Here is a 19,562-nt window from a genome sequence, read left to right on the forward strand (position 1 = left end):
TGATCTCATGCGAGATCGCACTTCCCTGTCAAGGGGCTTTCTAATATGCTGATCCATATATAGTGCCACTCTGGGCAAAGGCACCCATTCCGATGACTTTGGGTGCCTTATGGCTTCAGGATCAAACATATCCACTGTGTTCTCTTCCTCGAGAACCACTTCCTGCTCAATGGGTTTTCAGCTTTCGCCCTCTTCGCCTCCCTATTTGTCAGGAGCATAACCTTCTTCGAAATCCCCTGAATTATCCACCCCTGGGGTAGGGGGTTCATCTTGGCGATCCGCCATTTTCTCATGGAAGGCCTTCTTCAATGGAACGACCCTTTCTTCTGAGCCCGGGGGGGGGGGGGATGATGGTCAAAGAGTCTGCGCTCTTCGGGTCTTTTTACACCCCTTCTTTTCAACCCCTTTTTAGGGGTGTCCTGCCCAGGTCCCCTCTCTAGGGCTGTCTGACCGCCTTTTCCTTTTAGCCAGCTGCTCTCTCTGCTCTGTCATCAAAGCTTTTAATAAATCGAACCTTTGCGTGATAGGTTGCATGCCCTGAGAAACAGCCTGGGTCAGGGAGTCACCTAGAATTTTCTTAAAGCTGAGGGATAACTCAGTGTCCTGAAGAGTGGGTTCCTCCACCCACTCTTCCTCACTCCATTCTGGAGTAATGGATTGGGACTCCGTGGGGTGAGTAAATTGAGCCATTATCTTGTTGTTAGCAAGGCTAACTTAGGGGATCAACAGTAACTAGAGGCTTTCATTCAGCAGAGTTAAGGTGTCACTAACTCTGTGCCTTCCTCAGTAATTATCTCTGAACAGCTTGCAGGATCGAAACAATAAATATGAATTTCCGTTTTTTTTTCTCACGCACACACGTAATGCACTTGCACTCGAATTTGCCTCAGCCAAAGGCAGGCGTGAGCGTTAGAGTGGCCCGGAGGATGCCGGGAAGTCTTAACTTGCATAGACACCTCTGGGTCCTAGTGCGCTCCGTGTTATCCGGCGCAATGAATGCAGACCTGAGGAGAGCGGGGAGGCTGCCCAAACGCGAGCGCTATTGCCCGCGGCTCCTCCCTCCCCACCTCTCCTTAATGTCAGAATACGCTTGCAGAGAAAGAATCGCGAGGCAGAATAATAACGGTCATATGCGCGCACGCGCAAAGCTATCGGGTACAATGTGAGCACATTTTACAAATACTTGCGTGCTATTATTCTATATCATAAAGTAAAACTAATTTACTATTACTACTGAAAGCAGTCAATCTTACAATTGTAACACAAACTTTACTAGCCTATTCAACAATGGAAAGTTCGAATGGATACTTATATCAGTCAATGGCAGCAAAAAGAAAGAGGAAGGGACCTAGTGTGTGGAGTAGTTATACCCCAGAGGGAGCACTGATTGGTGGAAAGGACTGGGTCAGGACTGAGACCTAGAGGATCATGGAGAGTGTAGTCCTTTTTTCATGGTTGGAACTTTGGTTGACTCAAAGAACTTTAACCTAGGATTTTATTTTGCTTTTCTAAATTCATGTACTTAGAAAAAGAAAATGAAATGTGATGTTAAAGTGGAAGTTTTGAAATGCTGACATGGCAGCATTAAAGAAATAATAAGCATAATGCGAGCCTGTCTTGTCATAGAATTGCAGCTGTAAATTTGCCACTGATATAATTAAAATGTCTTAACAAGTGAGCCTTCAACTACTTGATTTATAAGCAGTATCATGTTTGTCCTCACCTCTGTTCCTTCCACTAAAGTTCTGTTAAAGCAAGCATTGGCAAAGCCAACAGCGTTGGCTTGTGAATAGGTATCAGCACTTTAATCAAGGCTTTAGATATTTTATTACCAGGTCCAGCACTTTTGCTTGCTCAATGTACTCCAAGAGGCGGCAGAATTTGGGCAGCACTTTAGTTTAATGCACCGATGCACATGCATGCTCTGCATAAACAACCCAATACTGTAAATTAAAAAACAGAGCAGAATTGTGGGAACTAGGTTTCAAACACATCGCTAACAATATCATAGTTGTGGGATGAGCAGAGTGGCATGTCCGAGGTGAAGAGTGAACACACAAGACACGTTTCTTTGGGATGCCAAACCGGCCACATTTTACTATCACAGCAAACATAAATGCACTCCAAAAATGTGAAATTTCTTCAATATACAGTTATCGATAATCTATACATAATTTACAAACACTTCCTACTGGCAAGTGGCCCAGCTCTAGAGTCCCCCGGAAAGTGATTTCAGTGTCCCCATCGTTCCCCCCCACCTGTACCCCTCTCCCCTCCTCCTGAAAGAAGGGTGGGTGGGATAGGAAGAACTACAAATGGTCTGGGGTCTGCAGGAAGTGCAGGTGCGGCGGCGAAAATCCAGAGAGGACGAGGCAGAGAACTGTACTCTCCCTGTCCCCCAGGGGCTATATTTAAGCCCCAGATTGATGCTGCAGCGAACTGGCTTCCTGTTGGAGGGCCGGTTACAACCGGCATCCTCCTGACCCGTCCACTCTGGCCGCTCCGCGCCCGCCCAACCTGGCAACCCAGTTAAGGTGGGTTTTTGCCTTTGTGGGCTGAGCAGGGGGGCATGCCCCAGGTGGAGAGTGAACACACGAGACAAGTACGTTTTAGTATGCCAAACCGGCCACATATCGCAGCAAACATTAATGCACTCCAAAAATGTGACATTGCTCCAATATACAGTTATCAATAATCAATACATAATTTACAAACCCTTACTACTGGCAAGTGGTCCCGGCGGACTATGGCTCTCCGCGGTTGGCAGTTATATGGTCGAAACAAAAGGATCGAATGCCTTTTGATCGACAGTAAAATGATCGAAAAAAAGGGTTGTTTTATTTAAAATTAAAAAATGTTTTTTACCAACCCAAAAATAAAAAATATATATAAATAAATTGACTGTCGATCAAATGGTCATTCGATCCTTTGTTTTCGACCATTTGACTGGACACCGCTCTCTGCCACGCTGGGGCGTTGCGTGGTGGTGAGGCCCTGTCCCATCCCCACCATGCCCTACTCGTGGGGTGTTACTGGGAGGAAGCCCCCCTTTCTTACCTGGCCTAGCTGCTCCTCTGTCCCGCCGCCCCCAGGAGCTTCCGGATGCCGTGCCTCATTCCAGCTCTGAGTCCCCCCCCCCCCCAGAAGGTGATCTCGGTGTCCCCATGGTCCTCCCCCCCCCCCCCCCCCCCTCATCCCCTGCCACAGGGGTGCCGAACGCCCCCCCCCCTCGGGCCGCTTCCCCTCCATCCCCCAAAATGCACAAATGTTCTCATGGCAAAAAACGTTCAGCTACAATAGTTCTGTTCCATGCTGGGATAAATAAACTTCGTCTTGGTGACAAGTTCCTGGGCCCCTCAACAGGCCGTTCTTGATGACTTGAAAATGCCCTTGACAGACGGCCATCTGGGCCAGTTCATTGTTAAATGTTTGTGCCAACATGTTCAAAGGGCGTGGCCGGCCCTGGTACCCCCAGTTCAATCTAGAAATTATCTGCAACCAGGCAAGCAGTGCCCCCGGGCATGCCTATCCCAAGCAGGTAAGCACAGATAACGAGCTCCTGATCAGCTCCTTCCTGCCCAATTGCATCAGATCATTTCCCACAATGTGCAAAATCACAAACGCGGGTCTCGGCAGCCCCTTCCTCATTTGTCCTTCCACCAATGAAGGCACCTGGCACACTTGCAACCCCCCTGTGATGGATCCAGTGGATATCAAAGGCTTTCATGTCAACCAGCAACCTCAGCTGTTCTCGCACTCTCTGCTCCATTCTTCTTATCAAATAGTGTCCCACGACCCGCACCACTGGTTTCGCCATCTCCTTCCTCAACAAAAGAATGGTACATTAGTATTCTCACGGTATCCCACCATCTTATTTAAATTGTTTACAGAGTCAGCACCCTCCTAATCACCCCCCTCATTGCCTGATCTAACACAATATGTGTGGCCTGATGTAGCCTTTGTATGCGTGGGATTTCCACCGCCTTAATCTGCCCTTCACCATACCTGTATCCTGCGGCCATGGTTGCTGCCCAATCCTAAAAGATTGTGGGGCTGTAGTGCGTGTGCGATAAATGAGTTAAAAGAACATGGCGCCGAGGCGCGGCCATTTTGTACATTCACTTCCATCACTGCGATGAAGGTTCTCGTGGGCCCAGTAAGTAGACGTGCATTTTTGCAGCAGAGGCAAGGTCACATAATGATGTCAGTTGGGCTAATTGTGGAGAATAGTTGTAATGTTCGCCGAAAGGACGAGCCAGAAAGGGAGTCAGAGCATTCTGCAGGTGCAGTGTTAAGGGGCCTAAGAAAGAAGGCAAGGAGAAGAAGCTGGGTTTTTCCACTTCTAGCTGGAATTTTCCACTCTTGGCTCCTCATGCTTATTGTCCCCTCTTCGGCAGAGGGCAGTCTGATAACCATTGAGGGGCAGGGATTCCCCCATAAAGAGAAGAGGTATTCCTGTTGGGAAGACAGATGGAACTGGACCCCCGGGTGATGCAGTCTCGCTGAGAGGGTGGACCCTCCTCGCCAGACCCCGTTGGTATGAGTGATCTCTCTGCCTACATGCTCTGGGACTGTGGTGGCCGAGATGAAGCCGCCTTCTGCAACTATATTAACAGTTCTGCTTTTCTTTCCATATATTTACATAAACTGACTGTGTTATGTGTGTGTATATAATGTGTGAATAAAGGGCCTGTATCAAGCCATTTTTGTATTCAAATAACTGGTGGTCTAAGTGTGATTCATTTGCCTATTTCAGTTCAATAACTTGTCTTGTCAGGCTCTAGGGGTACGTAATTCTACGATCCTTCACATGGCCAAGCCGAAGCAAGACATTTTCGTGCTGTGAGCAGGGTCTTTGTGCTGATATTGATGCCAAAGCGCCCTGCTGATTTGAGAACATTTATAGTTTTGGGACTTAGAGAGGCAATAACTTGAAAGGTGTTTTTTGCGAGGTATTGATGATGGGGACGTGAGATATTTATTTGATACTGTGAATTCTCTATTTGGAAAAAAGGCAGCTCTGCAGGCAGAGACTGTCCTGAGGTAACTATTCCAGGGTGGACTAACGGTCCGTATGACAAAGTCGCGCAGACCTGGGCATATGGTGCAGGTCTAAGTGAGACTTGGGACACAAGTAGAGGAGAGGTGAGCACGACTGAAGTGGTGGGCTGCCTGCACCAGGCGCCGGTAGAAAAGGGAAAAGAGTGTTTGGCTCTAAGTAGAAGAGGCTGGATTCTGTTGCATGCTTTTCGAAAGATGCACCAACAGAATGTGGAATTACAAGCAAGTGTCCTGAGTTTGGAAAAGGAGCTGGCTGCTGAAAAGCAGATTGCCTTCATGCAGAAGCTCCAATTGAAGTTGTACCATGATAAGGCCGACAAATATCAAGCGGTAGCCAAGCGAGCTGCTCTGTGGGTTGCTCTTTACAAATATCGAAAGAGAAGAGGCAGAGTGAATTTGATTGCTTCTGCCGGGTTGATTGGGATCCCGACCAATGGGATGGAGATGTATTTGACAGCACTAGTACAGAGAGTGGGTCAGAGTCTGATGTTTTGCCCAGGCCGGAATCCGATCGGAAGGAGGCAACAGCTAAACCCGTGATGCGCAGAAGAGGGGTTCCTAATCCGAATAATCCCAGAGGGGGGATGGTGGATTTGACAACGCTCGAGGATTATTCCCAGCAAGAGGTTGGGGAAATTATCAGCCGATTGAATCTGGATTGGGCTGGTGAATCTTTGTTAACTGGATGATCAGGTTATTTGATGGAGGGGAGGCGGGTCTACGTGTAGATGCCACCGAAGCTGCCAGGTTTCTGCCATTGACGCAGGAAGCACATGTGCAAGAAATGTTACGTATAGATCCTCCTTGTGACGATGATGGAAGAGAGGTTCAAATGTTTTTGTTACAATTAGCGGCCCAAGGGTGTAACAGTAAGTATCCTCTTGCCTCAGATTGGCCAACCAAGGATAAGAAGTGGTACACATTGAGGCAGGCCATTCAAAGAGTAAGGGAACATGCCATGAAAGTGGCAATTCATTTAGATACTCCCCAACATATGGGAATTGTTTCGGCCAGGAATGCCATCATTATAACCGCCTTGCCGGCATATAAGAATGTCAAAATGACCCTTTTGGTGGCAATGACTGGACGAATGACCGATGAGGTGGTGGATGATATTAGACAATTGGTAGACCTAGGAGAATGGGGGAAAAAGCAGAGGAATGCCCCTGCCAGCGGGAAAGGGAGGGGCGAAGTGAAAGACGCACTCCCAGGAAGAGGGTTGATAGCCGAGATTCTCTGGTATCTAGAAAGCGATATGTCTTTAGCACTGCTAAAAAATGGAGTGCAGAGGGACGATACAATATCGATGGGAAATGTATCAATTGTATAAGAAGCGAGGACTAGATGGGAAAGAGCGTTATAAACGCGTGAAGCGACAGGAGGTACATAAGCACAGGATGGATGAGGTTCCTTCTGCACCTCCATCTGAGGAGGGGAATGAGTCTTCGAGTATGTCCCCCCCCAATCCCAACCGACTTAAGCGGATTTGAGGAAAATGGTGAGTGCGATGGCGGAGATGCAGTCTAAACATATGCACTCAAAGTACAGATAAGATCGTGGTAAACTCCGGTAACAACTGCCCATATTAAGTTAGACAGACGGCCTCATTTAAAGGTACAATTGTTTTGGCAATCAGGGAACATACAGGAGGTACACGCCTAAATTGATATCGGGGCGGAGGCCTCATTGATACATGGGAATCCTTTAAGGTTTACAGGAAGACCTTTCATGATCACAGGGCTGGGGGGGAAAAAAAGAGACCCCTGCCGTGCAGACTAAAATTGATATGACGATTGGAAGTGTGTTGGCGGTTCCTATCCATGAATATATCATTCGATTTGATATTTCAGAGGGTTTAACCCTGGGTTTGGTAGGAAAACTCTATCAGTTTGGGGTGAGTGCTTTAATTTGTACCCCAGTGATGGAAGGAAAATTGAAAATGTCCCCGGTCCAGGCTCCAGTAGCCCCCAAACAAGTATCTATGAAACAATACCGAATTCCTGGGGGGGCAGAAGGAAATTGCGGACACCATTAAAGGATTATTCAGAAGCTGGCATATTACGCCCCGTAACCATGGCTTGGAGCAACCCGATCTGGCCTGTCAAGAAGCCGGCGGAAGTTACCGTATGACTGTTGATTATCGCGAGTTGAATAAATATACTCCTCCGTTAATACCTGCAGTCCTGGATGCAGTGACTTTGATTGAAAATGTACAGCAGTTTGAGGGAACTTGGTACGCAGTGTTAGATTTGGCTAATGCCTTCTTTACCATACCGATTGATGATAAATGTCAGGAGCAGTTTGCATTTTCCGACAATCTGTCACCGGCTGGTGGCAGAACATCTGGATAAAGTTCTGTGCAAACCGGATTTCAAAACTGTGCATTACATTGACATTTTAATACAGGGAAAGGATGAGAATAGTGTGTGAGTGCACTTAGATTTTATCATAGTGGGACTACAGAAGAAAGGATGGGAAATTAATGAGACCAAAACCCAAGGTCCGGCAGAGACCGTGATCTTTCTGGGAATTCAGTGGCATAACGGGCATCGTGAAATGGTGCCCAAAGCTAAGCAAAAGATACTTGAGTTTCCCACTATGAGAACGAAGAAACAAGCTCAGCAGTTCATCAGGTTGTTTGGATTCTGGAAACAACATATATCACATTTGGGGGAGATCTTGGCACCTCTTTACCAAGTGACACGCAAGAAATTCAATTTTGATTGGGGTGAAAAACAAGATGGAGCGTTCCAACTAGCCAAATATACCATACAGAATGTGCTTGATTTATGGCCATTGAGGGGCGGGAAGGTGAAGTTGAATGTATCTGTACAGGATATTTATGCAAATTGGAGTTTGTGGCAAAAACAAGACAAGAAGAGGGTGCCCTTAGGATTTTGGAGTCAGAAGTTGCCTGATGCGGGTGACAGATACACTCCTTTTGAGAACCAATTGATAGCATGGTATTGGTCTCTGGTGGATACAGAACTGATGACGGTGGGTCATGATATATTTCTCCGACTAAAAATACTGATTATGCAGTGGGTACTGAGCTCCCCTAAAACACATCAAATGGGGCATGCGCAAGAAGCCCGTATGATCAAATGGAAATGATGCATTCAAGATCTTGCCAAAACACGGAAAGGTGGAGTAGCGAAATTACATGAGCAGATGGCAGGGGTTCCATTAGTGGATCTAGAGCACGAGAAAGAGGAGGAAAGAAACATTGATGAATCTGCAGTCAAATGGGGAATTCCTTATGGAGAATTGACGAGTGAGCAAGTTGAACATGCCTGGTTTACTGATGGTCCCGCTAAATATGTGGGAACCGAGCGACATTGGAAAGCTTTCGCATATAATCCTAAATCGAAAAAGGTGTTAACTACCACAGGAAAGGGCAAGAGTAGCCAATTCACGAAATTGTACGCTGTATATCGGGCTTTAAAGCAAGAGATACCTGGGTGTTGTTACATTTATACAGACTCATGGTCTGTTGCAAATGGGCTGGTTGTGTGGCTGCATACTTGGCAAAAGAATGGAATGAAAATTCATGCCAAAGAAGTATGGGGAAAGAACTGTGGCAAGACATCACGTAAATGCGAATGCCTACTGAGGTAACTGTGTATCGTGTAGACGCACTTAGCGCAACAGATTCACTAGAACGATGGTGTTCAAGAGGAGAGGAATTCACTGATGGGCCCATAGGTCAGCGCTCCCCCTCTAGAACTTGTAAGACAAGATAGCTGCACCATGTGAGGACAGGGGGTGCAGGATTCATTTACTCCAACACGACTCAATAATGAGGACTCAGTAAGTTGGCAAAGGGAAGTCTGTTTAATGACAAGTACATCAAACAGGGAAACAAATGGAAATCAGCAGCATTGCGATCACCTGTCTCGCTCCGACTTCCTCGAACTTCAGTTGAACAGAAATTCTTATAGGCAATATTCGTCATCATTGACGTCTAACTCTACAAAAACTCGACATGCAATATAATTGGTTAGGAAAGGTAACTTAAGTATAGGTGCTATATCTGTATATGATGATGGGGCATGCGGATTGGATAACTCTTATCGGGTGGGTGTCTACGCCCATCCCACTAGACCACACCTGATTGACATCACTACAAGCATGACGTCTTATTGGTTCCACTATCTATAGGACTCCAGATAACTTGGTCCATTGTGATTGGGCAGGTTACACCCCTAGACATAAATCCCCATTTTAATAAGCGGCATGCAGAATGGACACCCAGGTGCCTTGTGCCCCAGGATTCACGCTGCCTCCTTTCCATCAATCAGTGTTTTTGGGCGATGTGTCAATTAGTTGGCTAAGGATGGCCTCAACTGTAGTCTCTGATCGGGAAAAGTTATGGCATCCTCGGGTCCTGGATGACATCAGGCGGTGGTGGTACTTCTCGCCTGGCTGGTCACGTGTTAGTTGACCTTAAATCTGCTTCAGTTTCCAGCTTTAAGTGCATTTAATTCTGTTTCAGCCTCGCCAACTGCATGGGCCCCCCTTATCTTGATCTTCATGAGGCAGGCTGGTATGCTCTGAAGTTTGAGTCTTGTTAGCTGACGCTCTCCTCCCTTTCTCTGGTTGACCTCGATTTCCTAGGCATGAGCCGCTCTTTGTTTAGTTTCGATTCCGCTCCTTCTCTTGCCTTTGGCAGGGTTACGAAACTTAGCCTGTCAGGCCCCTGGCAGCCTGGGTACATTTCTGCTTTTACAAAATGGAGTCGCACTTGTAATTGTATAATGTGCCTTATTGAGGTAGATATATGGTTGGCGCTTGCCGCTCTAATCTTCTACTAAGCATTGCAAGCAGTATCGTTTCTTTTGCCTCTTGCGTTCCAAGCCTATTTACACACGTATGACAGGTCGGTTGCTCCCATCTTGTCTCGTAGCAACCGTTCCTCACGTTTTAACATCGTCTCTTCTCTGTGTCCATTATATTTATTTTCGTAGTTACTCGCACTGGCATGCTATCTTCGATAGATGCTTTTGTTCATTCACAAGTCTGTTCAGGCCCTTGAGTTATTTCCACTGGCCTTCCATTAGGGCTCTTTGGGTCTCTTCATGGACCGTCTGTAGGTACTCTTCGTTTCGTATCAGCGGCTGGTACGGCTGTCTGATAGGGTACCGTGCTTCCCAGGGTTGTCTGGTTATGGCGCTTAAACAGGTATGGATCTTCTGATGTATACTGGGCAGAGTCCGAGTGCAGCTCTTTGTTGGTTCATTTGCTCCTCATACTTCACATACCTTGGCGAGTACGCTCCTGGTACCTCGAAATGAGGGGAAAGGGTGCAGGCCATGTCTGGGACCTCTTGTACAATGGTTCAATTCTGTTGCAGATGAACATGCCAAGATTTTGGTCATGGGCATGAGGGGTGAGGACAATGATTTGGAGGGGATTGCTAAGTGGGCCCAGCAGAAGAGTGGGCATCTCGGAGAAAAAACTACTATGAGGTGGGCGCAAGACAGAGGAATTAGCCTTCCTTTAGAAATGGTGAAAACTATGATTTTACAATTTCTTGTGTCAACATCAGAGGCAAAGATCTATTCCACACATAATTCATGGTACATTGAAACGGGGTAAATTGCCCGGACAGATTTGGCAGATTGATTAGATCGGTCCTCTGCCCATTAGCCGAAGATGTCCATATGCATGTACTATTGTGGACATGTATTCTGGTTATTTAATGGTGTTGCCATGCACAAGAGGCACGCAATTGAATATGATAAAATTGTTGGATAAAGTGGCTGTGTACTATGGAGTACCCTTGCAGATTCAGAGTGACAACGGAAAGGAAAATTGGTGCTGGACTATTGTCAAGAAAAATGTATTGAATGGATATTCCATGTCCCCCTATCACCCTTAGGCTTCAGGGCTAATTGAGAGAATAAATGGATTGTTGCGAGATTTGCTTTTGCATGTTGCAATATTAATGTATGGTACAGTACTTTTGTTTTCCAATAGCCTGAATTGGGCATGCCAACGTCCTTGAGCCGGGTACATCATACTCTTATTGTGTAAACAATGTTGTTCACTGTAGGCCTTTTTCTGGGTCCAAGCACCAATGTTCTAGTAAACCGAAACCAAACGGATAACGGCTCTCCAGAAAAACTACAAATCCCTGTCCAAATTGTAGTTTTTGTCCGCTGACACTTTTATTGTAAAAATCTCTAGTTCTACATGACAAAAGCTGTCATTGGCTGATATTTACACAAGAAAGGTGCTGTCCACTGAACACTTTTGTTGGAAAAATGCCTAGTGGCGCATGGCGCTTGTGTCCTTCATATTTTTGTGTAGAACAATTTTCAGTGCTGGATGAATTTTGGTGATTGTAGGTGAGGAATAGGGACGTCCGCAAAAAAGGTATAAATATAAGCTCAGTCCCTGCACACAGCTGTTCGGGGGTGCAGAGCAGGAACACCAGGAGGCAGGTGGCTGGAAGGAGAGGAAGAGCAGTGAGGCTTTCCAGATGAGAGGGGTCAACTCCCTCTTAATTGAGCCCTTAAAGGAACTTGTTAACGTTTGAGTAGTCTAAGAGGTGTCTGGGTGGGCTGGAAAGGGACTAAGAATCTGTGCTGGAAGGAGGGGATTCCCCTCTATCCAAGGTGGCCCTCTGTGGGAAAGAGGGCATCTCGGCAACTTTTTCATTGCTTAGCTGTTTATTGTTACAGTTTGTTATAATGTTCAATGGGGAGTTAACGGGGGGTTGATCCTCAGGGTAGCATGTGTCTGTCAAAATAACAGTAGATTCTGCAACAGACTGGATGGAAGAAGGTGGGAGTCAGTGGACGATGGAGGAGTGGAAGGACGAGGAGTCAAGATGAGGGGAAATGGGCCCAAATGAAGGGGGCAGGAGTCTGGTTGTGGGAACCTTAAATGTAAAAGGACTGAACTCACTGACAAAGAGAACCCTAGTGGCAAGGGTATTTCACAATGCATCCCTCGACATACTATTCTTGCAAGACCACGTCGGGTAATGGGGGAAGAACGGAGAGGCGTAGGCATTGGACAAGTCCATTGGGCCTCTAGGCTGGTTAAACGGTGGGGGTCGGGGGGTGATCTTACATAAGCAATGCCAGCTACAGGCATGTGTAGTAACTACATTTATGGAAGAATGGCTACTGGTGGTACAGGGTACCCTGGAGGGTGCGTGGGTAGTGTTGGCCACAGTTTATTAGGATTTATAATGAAAGCCCTAGACCTCATACAAGCACTAGCAGCGCAATTCTACATCTTTGGGGGGGCCTTAACTCTTGGGCGAATGAAGTGTTTGGACAGGAGGGCAGCGGGAGAGGGTGGGACCCTGGAAAAGGTAGAAAGACTTGGGCATCTGGAGCGGGCAACAAAGGTGCTTGGTCTAGTAGATGTGTGGAGGTTAAAACATCCAAGAGAGAGAGGAGATACACTTTCTTCTCTGCACTACATACTACATATACCAGGATAGATTACCTGCTAATGAATAGAGACCAGGGGGCTATAGTAACAAGCTGCGACATTAGACCAGTGGGGTGGGCTGATCACGATATGGATTGTATGTTAGACATAGACAGGATTCACAGGTCGGATAGCAGCTGGCGATGCAACAAGCTCCTATGGAAAGACCCTATATTTGCGGACCGGCTTACCAAAGACATAGCTAAGTACTTCAAGATAAATGGCAATTGGGACGTTGGCATGAATGGGCTATGGGATGCTGGGAAAGCCACTTGGAGAGGGCTCCTGGTCAGGGAGGGTGCACGAAAGAAACTGGAGAGGCGGCACAAGAGGAAAACATTTTGAAAGGAAATAATATAGGGAGAGGTACGGATGCATGCCAAGGGTGAAGACATGGAAGAGGTGCAGGAGGCACTGCAGGTGAAAAGGGCAGAACTGAAAGCGCTAAGAGTAGGGGAAACCCTGGGTAAGCTAAGATACCTCAAACAGAAGTTTTATGATAAGGGGGATAAAGCGGATGCACTCTTAACAGCAGGGCTTCGGGTACAGAAAGCAGAAAGATGGGTGACTACCCTGGAGGACCCGAGAGGGAGCCTCAGACATACACCGGTAGAAATAGCAGAAGGCTTTGCACAGTACTATGAGGTACTCTACATGTCAGAATGCCCTGGAGCGACTGCAGAAACAGAAGAGTACCTAAGGGGAGTTAATATGACCCGGCTCATGGAGACGAAGAAAGACCACCTTGAGGGCCCGATTACCATAGAAGAAGTGCAAGAGGCGATTATTCGCCTCCTGGATGGAAGAGCCCCAGGGGAAGACGGCTATACCATAGGACTCTACATGAGATTTTCAGGGCTACTCATCAGTCATATGTTAAAACTATATAACAACGTACTGGAGACAGGGAAAGCCCAAGCAACCTTTAGCAAGACATTGATAACGGTGATACCTAAGGAAGGGAGGGACTCAGCCCACTGCCCTTCCGACCGGCTCATCTCACTATTCAATGTGGATGCAAAGATTTTCACGTGCATATTGACAACCCAACTCGAAGAGAAAATGCCACGCCTAATACATCCAGATCAAATGGGATTCATTACAGGCAGGCAGGGCCCAGACGCGATACGGAAGGATCTCATGGAGCATGTTTCTGGGGAACCGAGTGATTATGCATTGCTGAGTTGACGCCTAAAAAGCCTTTCACAGGGTGGAGTGGTCTTTTTTTAATCGCGGTGCTGCGGAAGGTAGGCTTTGGAGACTGAATGTACTTGGCCATCAGAGTGATCTATGCCGAGCCCACAGCACGGATCGTGGGAAAATGTCCAGAGCTATTAGACTCAGCAGAGGTACCAGACAGGGATGTCCTCTATCACCCCTGCTCTTTGCGCTAACAATGGACCCCTAGGCATGAAGGTGAGGGAGGAGGGCCTGATGAGCGGCATCAGGGTGGGGGAGGAGAGCTATAAAATAAGCAAGTGTGCTGATGATGTCGTGCTGTATTTATCAGATGTAGCTTCGTTAGTCCATAGTGCCTTCCGGATATTGGGATTTTGAGTTAATGTGAACAAATCGGTGCTCCTCCCCTTGGGAGGGGAAGCAGTTAAGAAAAATGGGGAATGGAGAGACCTGGGGGTCCCAATAGAAGATGAATTTATAAAGCATTTAGGGGTTAAAATACCCAAGGACCTGGATAAGTTATATGAAGTTAACTTATGCTGCACAGGCTCTTTGGGGATCTAGAGGCCTGGTTGAGACTTACAAAATCCTGGTTCGGCAGATTGAACGCCGTAAAGATGATGCTGCTCCGAAGCGTTATGTACCTGTAACAGGCACTCACAATTGAGATGCCTGATCTCCACTTTGAGAAACTAAAAAAGAGAATCTGCAAATTTATATGGCAAGGGAAGAAGCAGAGGGTCTCGTACAGAGTGATGGGGCAGTCGAAGGAGACGGGGGGAGTAGGGCTCCCAGACATGCGCACTTACTATAGAGCAGCCCAATTTAGGGCACCGATTCCCCCACCTTTGGATGGTCCAGCAGAATCAGTGGGTAAACATTGAAAATTAACAATGGGGACCGGTCACACTGGGGGAATCGCTCTGGGTGCCACAGAGGGCAATTCTGAGCGAATTGACATACACGGAAATGCTGCCGAGTACGGCGAGAGGTACGACGGGACTAATATCGGAACTGTATCAGACCCTACTAACTGCACATGGAGGGGAGATATAAGTGTACAAAAAAGATGGGAGAAGGACATGGGAGTAGAGCTAGATGCAGGCCAGTGGAGAATGTTATGTGAAAATGAACATCGATTGCCTGTCAGTACAAGCTACATGGCATTAAGTTACTGTACAGATGGCAGTGGGACCCAGTAAGGTTATCTAAGATGTTTCCAGGAAAAGACCCTTGCTACTCGAGACAATGCAGCCAAAAGGCGGATTATTGGCATATGTGGTGGGCATGTGGGGGAAATACAAAAGTTCTGGAAAGAGGTCCTGCGGTGGATAAAAGCTCTCGATGGAGTGGAACGAAGTCTAGACCCCCTGTTGGTGTTGTCTGCGATGGAAGTGGTAGAGGGGGAATGGACGAGCTTGCCCGCAATGCCCCACTATTTGCTGTTGGTGGTGAGGGCATGTTTGGCAGGGGGAAGGAAGAGGGAGATCCTTCCTGGGGGAGCAACAATTGGCCCTGAAGGCCAGGGGTGTATACACGATGGAGCACCTAACAGGGCAGTTACACGGCCAGACCCCTTCGAGGGAAATGGAATGGTCTGCCTTCCTTAAAAAGTACAGCTCAGAGAAGACACAGTTAGGCGAAAGTAATGTACAAAATGAGAAAGTTTAAATGAGCCACTGGCTGAGGTCGGGGCACACCAGAAATTCTGCTCAGTAATGGGAAAAGTGAAGTAAGGACCAACCCACATAAGGTACAGGGGAAAGTGAAAGGTTAAGCTGAACCCTAGACCAGACCCTGGGGAAAACAAAAAACGAAATACATGGGAGAATGACTCTCACCGCATGGTGGGAATATGAAAAGCCAGAGCTTGAAACGTGGACTTTAAGGGACACCAGGTTTGGCTACCCAGAAGCGAAGTGGGGGGGAGGGGTGGGAGTTTGGATGGGGTTGGGAAGGGGAAAATAAATATCAAAAGTGCAGTCTGACACGATGTATGGAAGAAGTAATGGTTGTGCTTGATTTTATTGTGATAAATCTGCAAATAAAACTGAATTTTTAAAAAGAAAATAGGTGGTGGGCGTAGCAGCTGAGTGGCAGGGCCTGGTCATGTGACCAGCAGCCTACTACATACAGTAAGAGCTGTATAGCAAACTGGGCCCTATATACCTGGTAGGTACTGTGAGAGCAGCCTAGCAAGCTGGAAACTAATATATATATATATATATATATATATATATATATATATATATATATATATATATATATATATATATATACACACACACACTTGGAAGGTGCTTTATATCCCTGAGGACACTCCAAGCTATAGAACCAGCCGAGTGTCCTATTCCTGATACCATTTTGCGACGGTTGAATACATAGCGAGCAGAGCGCTCTACCTCTGGGCACAGAGTGAGGGGCAACATGAGTACTTTCACTCTAAAAGTGAAGTGGTTCCAAAGTGTGCTGTGTGGAATAACACCAAGACTGAGGAATAAAGGAATGACTATGATGAGTGGCATAACTCTAAGAAGGAATCCTCATGGGCGATTTGACTATATCCTGGAAACTGATGAGGAAGCCAGCTGGTTCTTGGTTCCCTGCTTGGAGGTAAAAGGATTAGATGTGCTGGGAGAAGGGAGGGGGGGTGATGCTGGGGGGCTAGAAGGGGGAATGGATGGGATGGAATGTGCAGAGGGTAAGGTGGGATGGGGCAGGGGGAAGAGGGAGTGGGAAGGAATGGGCAGAGGGAAAAGGGATGGGATGGGCTGAGGGGTAGAAAAGGGATGAGATGGATGTGCAGAGGGGGAAATGGGGTGGGCAAAGGGGGCATAGGATAGGTCAAGGGGGGGCTGAGGGATGGGATGGGCTGAGGGAAAAGTGATTGGATGAGCTGGGGGGTGGAGGGGGTGGGGATGGACTGAGAATGGGCACAAGGTTATGGGAGGAGGCCCACTAGAGGAAATAAGGTAGGAAGAAATGAAGGATTGAGATCTGCGAAAGAAGAAATGCAAAGGTAAAGCATGGATGCATGGAACGATCTACACCGTGGCTAAATTGCCCCGTTGGAAACAAAAGATCTGGCTTCTAATCCTGGCATCTCCACTTGTAAAAGATGGTATTATCTTGAGCAATTCACATTATGGCCATTACCCCTGTATCGTCCAAATGTGGATGTTATGTTGATACTAATGTACACAGAGAAAGGGAAAGCAACATGATGCCACTTTGTCTGTATAGGTGCTCTTTTTATGAAATTGTTTTGTTTTATGTAGACCTGCCTTTTTTAGGATCATTTTAATAGGATCGTAAAACAACTGATTGTCAGGTAATCTATAATCAATGCATGCATTTGTTTGTGTTCAGTGTCTTTTTACCCCTTTAAATTAAAATTACATTTGACTTGATGCAAGTTAATGTCCATACACAGGACCAGGTTTATCCCCACTGATTTGGTGGTTATCCACCCAGAGAATAAAGTATTTTGTGTGAAAACCATGTAATGCAAATGTAATTGGGTTATAAGAAATGTGTGTATTACTGGATTACGCATGGGAAACCATTTCATAATAGTACATTTCTCCTTTTTTACAGCAAAGCCCCATTTTAGTTTAGTGTGTTGTATACCGATGAATTTTTGTGAACATCTGTATCTGAGAGTTCGTTTTATATGCATACGTATGAGAAATGTCAAAGGTCTGCAGAAGGTTATGATAACGTGTTTGGTTATCCTGTTCCTCCCTTTCATGGCCATTGCCAGGAGTTCTGAGGATAGAGGTGAAAGTGGAGGATTGGTTTTGCATCAGTGCCAGGGAATGCCAAATGTTAACTAACTGTAAAACATGGCTAAATTGATGGATTGAAAGCATTTTTCTTGTGACTATGGGCAAAAGGCACTTGAGAAAATGCATGATCTGAGACTTATGCTTCTGACCTTAAACACCAATTGGAAACGTGTCATTGATGATATGCTATGTCCTTATAAAGGAATGAGTTGGTCAGCACATTACACATCGGTGTAAGCTGCACCTTTCTCTGTCAAGTTATGCACCATTGGCTTACTCGGTTGCAAAGTTCACCAATTTTGTCCTATGACTGCAAAGAGGATATGATACCCCGAGTTGACTGCATAAGGAGGTCTAGAGGGAGTGTAGTAAAATATTACTAAACATATTTCTAATTTACTGTTCATAGTATGGTGAACATTGATGAAATGTTTGCACACAGTTCTGGGTCATGTTTACTGAACTGCTGCCATTTGCACATTTTGGCAAAGGCCTTCTAGCAGCATACAATTTGACATTCTGTGTCCTGATAAATTACTATTTTTGTCCAAATATATCTAGTGAATTGTAATAGTTGTTGGTCATGGTTGAAGGTTAGTGTACAATCTTTCATTTGTGTTTTGTTCCACAGGAAATGCTGAAAGACTTCCCAAGCTGAAGATTATAAACTGTAGATGTGTAGAGCATGGATTTTAAAGTTCTATTTTGTTTTTTCTTGTTCTAGAAATCCCTGGTACTGAATACTGTAGAAGAACAAACCAAGAATCCATACACTGAACTACTTGTGCTGAAAAGCCATAATGACATAGTCCGATTCTTAGTGCAAATAGATGATTACAGGTAAGAGGTGTGTGTGCTGTTGGGATATCTTAACCACTTACAAGTCCAATCTCTGGTGATGCCTTATTTACTACTGTGTATCTATCTTGGGGAATAAAACATGAGAAATGTTACATTAAATGTAGGCGTATGATTACATCTACTGTGGAAAGTGCATAATATCAAAACCATGGTGCAAGATTTGCACTCGCCTATAGCAATTAGCTAGTGATATTTGACTCTCGGTGAGTAAAAACTGGTGTGCTGTACGTAGAGCATTGAGGTGGTGAGTGACCTCTTCATAGCTGGCTTGTAGCTTGCAACTTGAATTTTTGCCCTCTGTCAAAGCTATATTGGAGTTGTATAAAAATTGCAAATAGAACAGGTAAATCTAAGATCTGAACATTCAGGTGATAACGATATTAAACCAGTTTCATAGTTTTCATACTCCATATACTTTGGAAAGGACTACAGTATCCTACAGCATTTGTTGGAGAGTAGAACAACCATTCCTGTCCTTTAAATTCCTGATTGTATCCTTCGCAAATTGGGGTAATCCAAGAAAGTATCCTTAAGATTACCAACTGATTCATAACCACTCAGTCTTTTTTCCCTCCAGAATGGCACATTTCTAGAAATACTTAAACTTCTTAAGTGGTGGTGGGGATGGATATCTACATTATAAGAGATATCCAAGCAAGCAAAGACATCTTGAAGAAAAATAGCAGAAGGAAGATCCTCTTCTATTACAGTGACAACATTTTAAAATGGGGCATTGCCAATCTCAAATTGCATGTTTTTCTGGTGTATCAAGTATAGTTTGGAAAAATCTAAGGATGGCATCATCAAGCTTAGCCAGGGTGGCCTGGCCCAAATAGAGACACCTTCCTTGGACCGACTACAACTATGGGACTTCAAATGCCTCTTGGACCAGAATTTGATGGTGGTCATTTCAAAGTGAAGCTACCTAATTGTTCCTCATTGAGGGATTGATAAATCTGAAATACATTGAGCAAGGAGGAAGAAACTGTTTTCTCCTCCGAATGGGCCTTTGTTTTTTCTTGGCACTTGCCTTTTTTTTTGTTTGTTTGAAGTGCATGCTTTACATAACATTAGTTAATATGGACTGAGCCCATATGTTTTAGTCAGTCAAACAGTCAGTCAAACAAGTTTATTCGGTTGTATAAAGCAACCATTAAACGACAAAAAAACACAATTATTACACTAAACAAATTACAAAATCTTAAAATTACACTTCCATAAAAT

The 19,562-nt window shown here is 45.6% G+C and overlaps 1 protein-coding gene across 1 annotated transcript in view; it reads left to right on the forward strand.

Annotated features, from left to right (window-relative positions):
• Positions 1 to 19,562, forward strand: part of WDR41 (WD repeat domain 41) — a 579,210-nt gene that overhangs the window by 9,440 nt on the left and 550,208 nt on the right. Inside the window, exon 2 of the mRNA XM_069627429.1 lies at positions 18,202 to 18,317. Coding sequence (XP_069483530.1) covers positions 18,202 to 18,317 — 116 coding nt within the window. The remainder of the gene's footprint in view (positions 1 to 18,201; positions 18,318 to 19,562) is intronic.

The sequence above is a fragment of the Ambystoma mexicanum genome, chromosome 6p, assembly GCF_040938575.1.
Source record: "Ambystoma mexicanum isolate Mex_15411 chromosome 6p, UKY_AmexF1_1, whole genome shotgun sequence".
Classification (NCBI taxonomy): Eukaryota; Metazoa; Chordata; class Amphibia; order Caudata; family Ambystomatidae; genus Ambystoma; species Ambystoma mexicanum.